The following is a 12,027-nucleotide window of genomic DNA, read 5'->3' on the forward strand; positions in this document are numbered from 1 at the left end:
TTTATGTTTCCCCTAGACGCTAAAGATAGCTTGCTGATGTTCTGGGCTAAGCAAAACTAACATACTCAGGTTCGGAAGACACCTGGCTGGTGGCTTCCACGTCCTCCTGATTCCCTGTAGCCACCTGGACAAACACAGGGGCAGGAACATCCATCGGGACTCAGACTGCCATCTGAAATTCATTGGGAAGAGCTGATTTATTAATGTGATGCCCTAAAAAATGTCACCTGTTGTGTAATTGTTTCTTCTGGTGGCATCAAGAAATGATGGATGATCTTGGAGGTCTTTTCCAACCTGAATAATTTCCTTATTCACCTTGTCAGAACAACCAAAATTGAGGTAAAATAAAGGAAATTAAACAAAGAGATGTAAAGCTGCACCATTTTACTGCAGATTTGGGGGTGAATTTGGGGTTCAGGGGAATATTCAGGAGGATTTGGGTGTTCTGGGGCTGCCCAGGCTGGGGGACAGGACGACAGTCTCATAGTTGTGCCGGTGGAATGTGTCCACCTGAGCCCATCTGGTCTCCAGGAATTCTGGTTGTCTGTCCCAGTCCCTGGCCTGGGTCTCCCCATTTGGGCTGTGCCCCCCAAAGTGCCCAAATTGCTGCTGCAGTGCTCAAGCTGCTCCTGACTGTGGATGTTGCTGTCCACCAACCTCTCCTGGTCAGTGCCATGGGGGACTGGGAGGGGGTTTAGGCAAGGGGCATTTACACTTGGGACAACGGATTCCTTCCAACCTGGCCACTTTGGGTGGGCTGGGGGCAGCCCCAGGGCAGGTGGCAGTGTGTGCAAGGGCCCTTTGTGACACGGTGCAGTGTGGTCACTGTGGGATGTGACACGGGACAGGGTGTCCAAGGGCCCTTTGTGACACGGCGTGACATAGGCGCTGGTAACGACGTGGCCACGCCACTGTGCTCGGAGCACGCGACGGGACAGGATGGGACAGAGCGGTGTCGTGAGGAGCCCCTGCACAGCACACTTGTTCCTTTCTGACCTGGAGCTTTTCCGAGGGGTTTCTCCTGCAGGTGACCTCGAGGCCAGACCACAGGACTTGGTGACCAGTGGCCTTCCCGAGGCTTCTTTTCTGCAGGTGCCCTCGAGGGCAGACTGCAGGACGTGGTGCCCAGAGCTCTTCTGAGGCATCTCCCATCCCTGCAGCCAGTGCCCTCGAGGCCAGACGAGGAGTCTCCCAGCCTTGTGGCAGGAGCCCTCGAGACCAGAGTGCAGGACTTGCTGTCCTGTAGCCTTCCCAAGGCTTCTCTCTTGCAAGTAGCTATAAATCCAGACAGTGACATGGAGCAGAGACCCCCAAGCGCACCCAAGCTGGCCAGGGGGAAGGAGGAGGAAGAAGGCCCTGGAACTGCCCCAGCACAGCAGCCTGGAGAGTTGGAGCAGTTCCAGCTGCTGCAGGAGGGTGAGTGGCAGAGCTGGGCCACAGGGCTGGTGCCTGCAGCAAGGTTGGCCCCATCCCATCCCATCCCATCCCATCCCATCCCATCCCATCCCATCCCATCCCATCCCATCCCATCCCATCCCCTGGGAACATGCCCATGGACAGGACGGAAGAGCTGTGCTCCATCCCTGGGCATCCCGGGGCTGTCCCTGCCTGGGCAGTGCAGGGCTGGCCTGTGCTCTCCAGCCTGGCCTCTCCTGCAGCCCCTCAGCTCTGGCTGTGCTCGCTCTTTGCCAGATGCAGGCATGCACAGCACACGAGAGCAGCAGCCTGCCCGTGGCCTCTTCCGCAGAACAGCACAGGTAGCTGCAGCCATCCCCACCTGGGCTGGGCCTGCTGTCACTGTTAGGCTGAGCACCGCGCTTGGAGCACTCCGGGGAACATCCCTCTCTTCTCACCCTTCTTCTACAGATGCTTTGCAGATTCATCAGGAGAATTCGGGAGGAAGAGACCAGCGCCGTGGGCCCTGGGGTCAGAGCATACTCTGACATCTTCAAAAGCAAGACCAGCGCTGCCCTGCTGGATTTGCTTCTGGAGAAGGGTGTCTCCAGTGCAAAGCAAGTAAGCAGCCTGTGGCCAGGGCTGGAGCCCCCCAGGAATTTCTTGGCCTCCCAAGCCATGCCCGCCAGTCCCTTGAAGCCTTTGAGGCCATCCCAGTGTGGTGGCAAGGGAAGCACTTCTCTGGGGAAGCTGGGGACATTACTCCCTCTGGCAGCTTTCCAGCTCTCCCTGGGCCTTCTCCAGGTGCCTGCCATGGTGAGGTACATTTACCAGTGGCTCGCGTCCAATGAGTTTCCCGAGCGCAATGTGTACAGGGCACTTCTGGATCTGACTGAGGAATACCCCACTGAGGCAGTGATAACTCTCCTGCGTGTGGCTCCATCGTGTGACAGGTACAGAGCCCACCTGCCCAGAGGGCTCATGGCTCCCCAGCCCATCACCCTGTGGAGCCTGTCCCAGGTGTCTGACAAAAGGAGAGTTCCAGGGCCCTCTGGCTCCATTTCCCAGCCCTGGCATGTAGCCCCCAAGCCTGCTGCCATGCTCCCTCCCTGCCCCTCAGGGGTCTGTCCCCACACGGCTGGGCTGCCTGGCTGCTGCCGGCGAGAGGCAGTGGGCAGAGGCAGGGCTGGCGGCCAGCCTGGGCCCCTGCAGCTGCCCAGGCCACAGTGCTGTGTCCGAGACCCCCCTGAGACAGAGCTCTGACCCCGCAGAGCTGCCGGTAGCATGTGGAGGGCCATCGTGTGCTCGCTCAGGGCTGCGGAGCCGGCCATGCTGACTCTCCTGGATGTGCTGGGGAGCTGGCCAGAGAACAGCACGTGCACCTCCGATGGGGACAACACGCATGTCTTTGCCCTGGCTGTGAGTTTCTGCAATTGGTCTTTGCTCGCCCCCAGGCTGCCTCTCCAGCACCCCTCCATCCTCCTTCCCCCTCTACACCCCCCTGCCTCCGGTGCTGGACAGAAACCTGCGCTAGGGGCAGTTCAGGGGCACCAGACCCAGTGCTCTCCCTGCGTCTCCCCTGGCCTCTCCCTCCCCTCCTACACTCAGACACCTGGGCAGCACTGAGTGCTGTCTCGGGGTGCTTTGTCTTCTGCAGGCAACTGTGGTGATGTGGAAGATCCTCCAGGTGCCCTGCTGCCCACAGGCAGTGACGGTGCATTTCCCCCAGCTCTTTGTGCACCTGCTCCTCCAAGTGTTCTGCAGCACACTGGATATGCCAGAGGAGGTCCATACCTTCTGGAAGAGATGCCAGCAGCAACACGGCCTTGCCACCAACCCCAACAGGTGCTCCATGCCAGTCCTCCTGTCCCTCCCATGTCCCCAGGGCAGGAGCCAGTGCTGCCAGCGTGACCTGGGCTTTGCTCTGCACACAGCTTTGCAGCGCAGACCCTGAAGGCCCTGCTCTGCCAGCTGCATTATGAGGATGTGGTGGCAGCAATGCAACGCAAGCGTGGCTGGGAAAGACTGCTCTGTGCTGACACCCAGCACGATGCTGTGCGTCTGCTGGCCAGGTGAGACGCCCCCACCTCCCCACTGCCCGTGGCATTTGTGTCCTGTGCCCAGGGTGCCCCTCACAGTCCCTGTGCTTGTGGGCCAGAGGGCCTTGTCACAGAGGGACAGCCGAGCACACTGGAAAAGGCTGGGACAGGAGACTGCCCACAAGGAGCCACCTCCCAAAGCACCCACATTCCCTCCAGGGATGCTGGGGAAAGAGCAAACCTCTTTGAGTTAGTCCTGGGAGAGATTCCCCCCCCCAGCTGATGGTCTTGGTGCCTTTTTCCTCCTGCCAGGGAGATGTCCCGTGTCTCCATACCCTTGTGTTCCCAGATCACTCGCCACCTGCTCAGGCAGCTCAGCAGGAGGGACCCACGCTGGGATCTGCCCGGCCTGGCATTCCTTGTGGAGGTGAGCCTGAAGGCCAGCGCTGCCTCACTCAGCTGCCTCCCAGCTCTCTGCCCTCTCATAGCTGCAGCTGCCTGGGACGGTGCCCACACCCTTCTGCTGCTGCTGCCTGGGTCCAGCCCTGTGTGGCTCCTGCCAGCCGGCTCCCCTGTCACTGCCCTGTGCCTTGCAGACCCTGCAGTGCCTGGACTTGAGGAAATGTGGGAACACAGTCCTGAAAATCGTCTCAAGGCACCTGTGGAGCAAGTGCAGGGAGAGGCGTCGCCTGGCGCTCAGGGCCCTCCTCCAACTCACTGATGATCCCTGGATGGTGAGAAGGGGACAGCAGCTGAAGCCGTGCTGGCAGTGTGGGGCTGGGCAACACAGCCACTTGGCCTTGGCTGGACTTCAGGAGCGGAGGCAGCTGCTCCCAGCTCTCCTGCCTCCCGGTTCAGCTGCCCAAGTGCTTTTGGGAAAGGCCCTTGGCCTCTGGGCCCTGCAGCAGCAGGCTAGTGTTTCACAGACTTGTGTTCTGCACAGACCGAAAGAATGTGGAGCCTGACTGAAAGGCTCATCAAGCTCCTGTGGGACACAGATGGAGGCATGGTTTTGATGATGCTCATGGTGCTCGGCTATACAATCGTGGACAAAGTCGGGCTGATAGCCAGCCCCCTTGCCCTGCAGCTGGCTGAGGCACTCCTGCCCCTCTTTGACAACGTAAGGCTCTGTGCCCCCAGCCACGGGCACTGGGTGCTGCCCGGACACTTTGTGCCATGAGCATTTTCAGGCACGTGCCTAGGTGAGCTTGGAGCTGCCAGTGCTGAGGTCTTTCTTTCTTTCTTCCTTTCCTACAGGATAGTAGCACGGTGCGGCTGCTCTCCATGGTGCTCTTCCGAGCCTTGGTGACTTCTAGAGTGCAAAAGGAGAAAAAGGCCTTGAAGGCACAAGTGCGCCAGAGCCTGCTCCCACTCTTCTTGCACTGCCATGATGAGAAGCGGTCTGTGGCAGCGGTGAGGACTCGTGGGCTGCTGGCGTCCCCCTGCCAGGGGGCTCAGCTGCCTCCCGCCTGTGCGCCTCACGGGCTGCAGCCTCCTCGTGGCCTTGGCACGGGGACACAGCTCCTGTGCCCTGCGCTGTGGGGCTATTCCCGTGTCTCTGCTGCTCTCCAGGCCTCTCGGGAAGCGCTGCTTTCTGCAGCCGAGTTCCTGAAGAGCAGGCATCTCGAGCAGCTGGTGAAGAACAAGCAGCTGTGGAAGTTCGGCGAGTGCCTGGTAAGGACAGTGTGGAAGCCCCAGCCGCAGCCTGGAGAAGCCCCCTGTGGCCGGTGCTCGGTGTGTGGCGCTGGCAGCTGTGCCCCTGCCCACTGCTGCGCCCAGAGGGGCTGAGCCCGCGCCCAGCCTTCCCTGCCGGCTCTGTCTCTCTGCAGCTGGCAGAGCACAGGAGCCGAGCGGCCGAGCACCTGCGCCAGGCCCTGCCCTACGTGCACAGCCCACAGGAGCCCCTGCAAGAGGAGGCCATCAGGTTCATCGGTGAGCCGCGAGCCCGGGCTCCCTCCCCGCCCGGCGCCGCGCCGCCGCAGCTCGGCCCCAGCCCCGCCTGCTGCCCCGGCAGCTCCATCCGGCCCGGGGCTGTGGAGCCCCGCCTGGCCTCGGGGCTGCTGCCGCCCTCCTCTCGCAGCCCTGCCCTTCCTCGGGCGGCAGGATGCGGCAAGGGCCCGGGCTGAGCCACAGGGCTAGCAGGGCCGCTGTGGGGGAACTGTGCCGCTGGGACTGTGACAGGCTCTGTGTTCCCAGGGATGGTCGGGCGGAGCTTGAGGAGGCAGCAGGAAGAATTGCAGCTCATTTTCGAGGGTGAGTGAGGGCAGCGGGGTGTCAGCGGGGGCTGGCGGGTGCAGCTGCAATCCCTGCCTGGCTGCGGAGAGCTCTGCTCGCTGTGGGGACGAGGGGCAGCGTGGGCAGAGCACACAGAGATGTCAGGGGCACATCGGGGATTCATGGCTAGCACCTTCCAGCTGCTCCTCTTGGCCCCTACTCGTGGCCAGGGCAAGAGCAGGCTGGGATGGCCCTGGCAGGGGGGGATCTCCTCGGGTCCCCGCAGATCCAGGATGTGACCGTGGCTCTCTTCCTCTCTGTCCCAGCCCTTGAAGATGCAGCAGAAGACATCAGCCTCACTGTCAGAAGCCTGGCGCTGCAAACTTCCCATATCCTCCAGGCAGTGGTAAAGACACGCAGCTCCATCTTCCAGGAGCAGCCAAATCCAACTCCACAGAGTGTGCCAGACATGGCCTCGTCTGCGGGGCTGTGGCTGGCTTTGCTGCTGGAGCTCTGTGGAGAGCTGATCTGTCTGCTCCATCTGCTGGTGCCATCCTGCCAGGGATCTCCTGTTTTCTTTAAGCCTTTTCTTTTTTCTTAGTGTGTAAATGTAGAATGTGTTCTAATACACAGACTCCCAGGATCTTTCTTTCGGTGCCCAGTGTCTGCAGGGCATAGGGGAAGAGGGGAAAAAGGGTGCTTGTGCTCAGCAGGTTGCCCGGGCATGCAGTGTGGAAGGGAAAGTGGCCAGAAGCCCCTTGGCCTTTGGTGGTCCTGCTGAAGCCTTAGCACTTGCACCAGAGCAAGTGGGCAGAGGCAGGAGCTGCAGGGATCCCTGCGAGACTGTGCCTGGAGATGGCCACAAGCCCTCTGCCAGCCAGGAAGCTCCATCTGTGTCCTCCCGTGTGCTGCCGGCTGGATTGCCCAGGGCTCCGAGGTGCCTCTTGCTGCGGCTCCTCTGGAGCTCCAGCGGGGCTGTGCCACTGCCAGGCAGGTTGGCCGGGCTGGGGCAGACCCTGAGGGGACAGCGCAGTGGGAGGCTGGGAAGGGATGGGATGAAGAATGGGATGGAGATCCCAGGACTTAGAGCTCCCCATGGCCATGGAGTGAGGAGAAGACCATGCCCTGCCCTGTGCTGGTGGCTGGGATGGGACACAGTCTGGAGCAGAGCTGGACACTGCTGAGGAAGGAGCTCGAGCCTAAAACATGCCAGGACAATTCCATATCCCAAAACACCCAACTTCCAGGGCTCCCTGATTTTCCCACTTGATTCTTCCAGCCCAGCTGCTGAAATGCCTGGGGAAGAGGAGCAGGAAAAGTATCCCTGGAATGTCCATCCCAGCTGGGAAGGGAGGCCCTGCTCCCCCCACCCTCCCAATCCCAAAAAGGCTCATTCAGAGCCAGAGCCACTCCCTGGTTTTTTTGGAATATCAGAGGGAGACAGCAGCACTCCATTCCCATTGGCTGGGGAATTTCAGGTGCCAAATTTTGGGAATGCCCAGAATGGGAGCTGTTTGGAGAAGAGAAAAGCAAAGGATCCAACCTCTGAGCCAACGTCAGGCCTTTTCATTCCTAAGCCCAGGAGAGGAAGCTTTTCCTGGGCTCAAGAAAGGGCCTGGGAAGCAGCAGATCTCTGGATTCTCCCAGGATATGGAAAAGGTCCCTCAGAGCTCAGGGATGGAGGGGAGTTGGCCCTGGAATGGGATTCCTTGGCTTGGGATCATCCCTGGAAGGCACTGGCAGCCTCAAGGAATCCAATCCCATTGCCATGCTCATCCTGGAGCTCTCACATTCCACAGAAACAATGGAATCCATTTCCACCCAGCCCCTGCCCAACAGAAGGGCCTCCAGCCCTTTCCCAACACCGAGGTTGTTCCCAGGTTATCCCTGCAGAGAAGCCAAACTTGGCCCTGAACCGAACCAAAATTCCACAACTCCAGCAGCCCTCGTGTCCTCCGAGGGATGGCAGAGCTCCATTCCTGCATCCTGCTGGACAAGGAAGGGAAACTGGGAATTCTGGAAACCATTTAGAACCCCAAAACTCCAATAGTTCCCGACAACTGGAGCCGCCCCTTGCTTAGGATCTCTTCCCAAGGACTCAACCTTGGGAGAATCCACCTGTGCCTCCCAAATCCAGGGGCTGGAGGGCTTTGGGAATTGCTTCCAGGCAGCCACAGCTCCACATCCCCGATCCCACCCCTTTCCCAGAGCATGGATTCCATCCCAAGGCCACCTGTGTCCCCTCCCCATCCCGGAGAGGACCCCAGGAGGTGACAGAAATGCTGCTCTTTATTGGGATGGGGAGCACGGGGACATTCCTGGAGGGCAGAGCCTTTCCCGGCACATTCCCAGTGCTGTCAGGCTCAGCAGAGCAGCCACCACCAGCAGGAGCCCCTGGATCCCTGCGGGAATTCCACCTGCGGCACCTGGAAGGGACAAAACCCACTCAGCATTCCCTGATTGGCTTCCCACCTTCTATCCAATCCTTGGGAATGAGCCCCCCAAGGCGGCTCTGGGGGGTTGTTCCAAAAAGTCCCGAGGGGAATTCATAGGGAATTCATGGTGGGATCAACCCCTGGGTTGAGGCCTGGGTATGCAACCCCACCAAGAGAAAAAGCAGAAAAACCCCAACCAAACAAGAAAACATACCCCCCCAAAAAAAGTAAAAAACAAACAGAAAAACAAGACAAACAAAACCAAAAAACCAAAAATAACTTAAAAACTGAAAAAATCCCAACTCAAAAACACCCCCCAAAGACACCCAGAAACACTCCTAAAAAACCCCACACCAAAATCAAACAAAACAAAACCCTCTACAAAAAACTAAACAGAACAATAAACCCCTCAAAACCAGAAATAAAACAAAAGCCAAAAACCGCCCAGAAAACCAAAACAAAAAACCAAACCAAAACACAAAAAACCCCAAAAACCAAAGTAAAACAAAGCCACAAGGAAACCCCAAACAAAAAAAAAACAAAAAAGGGGAAAAAAATAAAATCAAAGCAACCACCAAAAAAACCATCAACCAAAATCCATCTAAACCAAATCCATACAAAAACAACCCCAAAAGACAAACAAAAAAACCAAACCAAACACCAAACCTCAAAAGCCCTTACCCTGGGGGGTGTTCGCAGCTGATCCCAGACTCCCAGAGAGATTCCATAATCCTTGAGCTGGCTCCAGGATGAGCAGGGGTCCCACAGAGATGTCAGCCTCGGTCAGCCCTGAGAGCTCACCTGGAAAAAGATGGGAATGAGTTCCCAGGGGAGGGAATTCCCACTCGGGCTGGATTTGGGGAATTACAGAGAGATGGGCACGGGAAGAGCAGAATTCCAGGGGTTTTAAATGCAAAGACACAGTCCCTTGGAATAGGATCACGGAATGATCTGGGATGGAAGGGCCCTCAAAGCCCATCCCATGCCACGGGGAGGGACACTTCCCACTATCCCAGGTGGCTCCAGCCCGGCCCGGGACACTTCCAGGGAGGGACAAAGGTGCCAGGACCTCCCCAGCCACACGGAATTGTTTCCCGCTATCCCACCAAAACCCCCCTCTTTCCTTTCCAAAGCCCTTCCCTCCCGACACCGCGGAGTAGCTGGGATCGCCCTTCCCCCAAAGCCGTCCCCAGCCCTCGGGTGCCACCCCTGGGGACACCGCGGGGACACACCTGGCTCGGCGGGGCCGTCCCTCCTGACGCGCCTGCCCGGCCCTGCGGCCGGAGCGCGGCTTGCCCGGGAATCTGCTCCGGAAGAGGGACAGCTGCCGGTGTCACAGCAGCTGCAGATGTCCCCGCTGCCCTCCAGAGGGGCCCACCTGGAACAGAGTCACCTGAGACCCCCCTGCCGCGGGCGGGGCCCCTCCCCGGCACAGGGACACTCACAGGCCGCTGGCGCTGCCGAAGGAACAGGCTTTATTCCCGGCATTCGGGGCTGCGGCCGCCGGGGACACCCGCAGGTGGCAGCTGATGTAGAGCTGGCAGGGCAAACCCAGGACAAGTCATTTCTCTTGGAGACTTTGGGAGGCTTTTTCCCACGGAGAAACCGGGCGAGGAGGAGGAGGAGGAGGGGTGGGAACGAGAGCTCACCACACTGCTGGTGTCTCCCGCGAATTTGAAGGCGCCCAGCCGGAACCGCAGCGACTCCGGCCGGGGCCGCGGGGCCACGAAGGCTGAGCCGGTGTGCTCTGCCCTGCCGTCCAGCAGGCACCTGGAGAAGGGCCGGGAAGGCGGGATTTGCCCAGGGAATTAATCCTTTGGGATTGCAGGAATCCTACGGGATTTAACCCATAGCCCGCCAGCCCCGGAGCCCGGCCTTACCCGCCCAGGTCGATGAAGGCGTAGCGGGGGGATGAGCTCCTGTCGGGGCTCGGGGTGGCCACACACCGATCCACCAAGAGCCGCAGGGGCACGTGGCCCTCCGAGGTGACATCGGCCTGGAAGCGGAGGCTGTCCCCGAGCTGGAAGGTGTTGGAGAGCCTCTCCCTGCTCCAGGTGTCTGCAATGTGGATCCCAGGGGGTCACTCTGGGCACCTCCCGGGAATGGAGCACCTCTTAAATGTGCAGCATCCCCCGTGGGGTGGATTTGGGCTCTTTTTGGGCTCCCAGGATGTCACCAGGAGCCACCAGGAGCAGGGACCTGAGAGACACGAGGCCCCCGGGCTGCACCCACCGTCCATGAGGCGCAGGGAGAACCGGAGCTGCTCCTGAGCCGCCAGTGTGGAGCGGAACGGAGCCCATGTGGGGCGCACGGCACCGCTGCTCACGTTGCTCTTCCTAAAGGGAGGCGATGGGAATTCCCAACCATGGTGTTGTCCCCTCGGCACCAGGGCAGCATGGGGACAGCGCCAGCCACTCACCTGGGGTAGTGACACTCGATGGGGATCTCAGCTGGGGTGGCCCTCACGATTAGGGGGTTTCCAGAAGGGGTGGGTTTGTAGGACAGGGTGGTTCTGTAGATCAGTGAGTCTGGGGTCACCTGGAGGGAGGAATTGGGAGAGGGGGAAAAATCAGGAAAACAAACTCAGCACCAGCAGGGACCATGCCAGGACATAGAGGCCACCAAAGCCACCTCCCCAATCCTGTAAGGTGCCACAGAGCTTTTAGTGGCATCCCAACGAGGTGCCAGCTTGAGAGGGGCCCAGGAGCATCCAGGACTTGGGCACAGCACCCCAGGAGCTGTTATCCCATCAATTCCTGCATCCAATCCCAAAACCCACTGCTGAGTCTGCCCCTCATCCCAGGCTGGACAGGGGTAACTGTATCCTCAAAATCCACCTCTGCACACACCACTCCATACCCCAAACCCACCAGAACCTTCATCAAGTCAAGCTTTGGGGACAAACCCTCACCCCTGGGCCACCGCCTCCCCCAGGGATACCCAAACCCTCACCCCGAGGGCCACCAACCCCTGGTCACAGTGGTTCAGGTGCCCCTTACCTGCAGGGTGCTGCCACACTCGTGCAGCGCAGCCACAAAGGTGACAAAGGCCTGGGCGGGGTTTGGGGCCAGGGGAGGGCATGAGGCCGAGCCCAGGCTCAGCTCCGCTGCCCGCACCGGGCGCCCGGTGCCAAAGAGGTCCCTGCGCACGGTGACCGCCAGCTGCCCCTCCTGGCACCGCACGGCCACCGCGGGGCGCGGGGACAGCGCCTGCAGCTGTGACAGATCCACCCGCGCCCAGGGCAGCGCCACGGCAGGGACACGGCTCCGGGAGGAGTCTCCCCGCAGCCACCACATCCCGGGATTCTGTGGGGGAAAACCCCAGGGGTTAGAGGATGTGGCCAAGGCCAACACCCAGCAGAGCAGTGTGACCCCAAAGCAGCTCCCAAACCCCATCCTGGCTCTAGAGAAAGCAGGGCATGGAAAAGGGGAGGCTCGGGAGCCTTTTATGGGAGCATTCCTGGGGCATCCCAGCTGGGATAATGGGATCCAGCTGGGGAATCCCCACTGGGGATAATGGGATCTGGCTGGGGAATCCCACTCAGGTTAATGGGATCTGGCTGGGGGTTCCCACCTGGGATAACAGGAGCCAGCTGGGAGATCCCAATCACAGAACCACAGAACCACAGAACCACAGAATGAACTGGGACAGAAAAGACTTTTGAGATCATCAAGTCCAACCTATGCGCTACCACCTCCTCATCAGCTAAACCATGGCATTGAGGGCCACATCCAGTCTTTTTGTAAACACCTCCAGGCACGGTGACTCCACCACCTCCCTGGGCAGATGATTCAAGTGCCCAATCACTCTTTCGGTGAAGAATTTTTTCCTGATGTCTAACCTAAACTTCCTCTGGCACAGCTTATGACTGTGTCCTCTCATTCTGTCAGTGGTTCCCTGGGAGAAGAGATTGACTCCCATGTGTCTACAACCTCCTTTCAGGT

At 59.7% G+C, this 12,027-nt stretch overlaps 2 protein-coding genes across 2 annotated transcripts; one reads left to right on the plus strand and one right to left on the minus strand.

The window, feature by feature from the left end:
• Positions 1-904: 904 nt before the first annotated feature.
• On the plus strand, positions 905-5,560 carry LOC146423016 (maestro heat-like repeat-containing protein family member 7). The gene is made up of 14 exons (XM_085045316.1): positions 905-1,118; positions 1,161-1,416; positions 1,693-1,757; positions 1,867-2,016; positions 2,200-2,348; positions 2,667-2,814; positions 3,053-3,240; positions 3,330-3,467; positions 3,747-3,861; positions 4,031-4,168; positions 4,378-4,554; positions 4,692-4,847; positions 5,007-5,108; positions 5,264-5,560. The coding sequence occupies exons 2-14, from the start codon at positions 1,296-1,298 to the stop codon at positions 5,558-5,560; spliced, it is 1,944 nt and encodes a 647-aa protein (XP_084901442.1). The 5' UTR covers positions 905-1,118; positions 1,161-1,295.
• Positions 5,561-7,922: 2,362 nt separating this feature from the next.
• Positions 7,923-11,530, minus strand: LOC146423017 (zona pellucida sperm-binding protein 3-like). The gene is made up of 9 exons (XM_085045314.1): positions 11,083-11,530; positions 10,503-10,621; positions 10,316-10,419; positions 9,964-10,141; positions 9,733-9,853; positions 9,529-9,620; positions 9,316-9,461; positions 8,765-8,884; positions 7,923-8,074 (listed from the first exon to the last, which is right to left on the minus strand). The coding sequence occupies exons 1-9, from the start codon at positions 11,476-11,478 to the stop codon at positions 7,938-7,940; spliced, it is 1,413 nt and encodes a 470-aa protein (XP_084901440.1). The 5' UTR covers positions 11,479-11,530; the 3' UTR covers positions 7,923-7,937.
• Between the last annotated feature and the right edge of the window lie 497 nt (positions 11,531-12,027).

This window comes from Lichenostomus cassidix, unplaced genomic scaffold, assembly GCF_008360975.1.
Source record: "Lichenostomus cassidix isolate B80296 unplaced genomic scaffold, HeHo_3.0 HiC_scaffold_736, whole genome shotgun sequence".
NCBI classification, from domain to species: Eukaryota; Metazoa; Chordata; class Aves; order Passeriformes; family Meliphagidae; genus Lichenostomus; species Lichenostomus cassidix.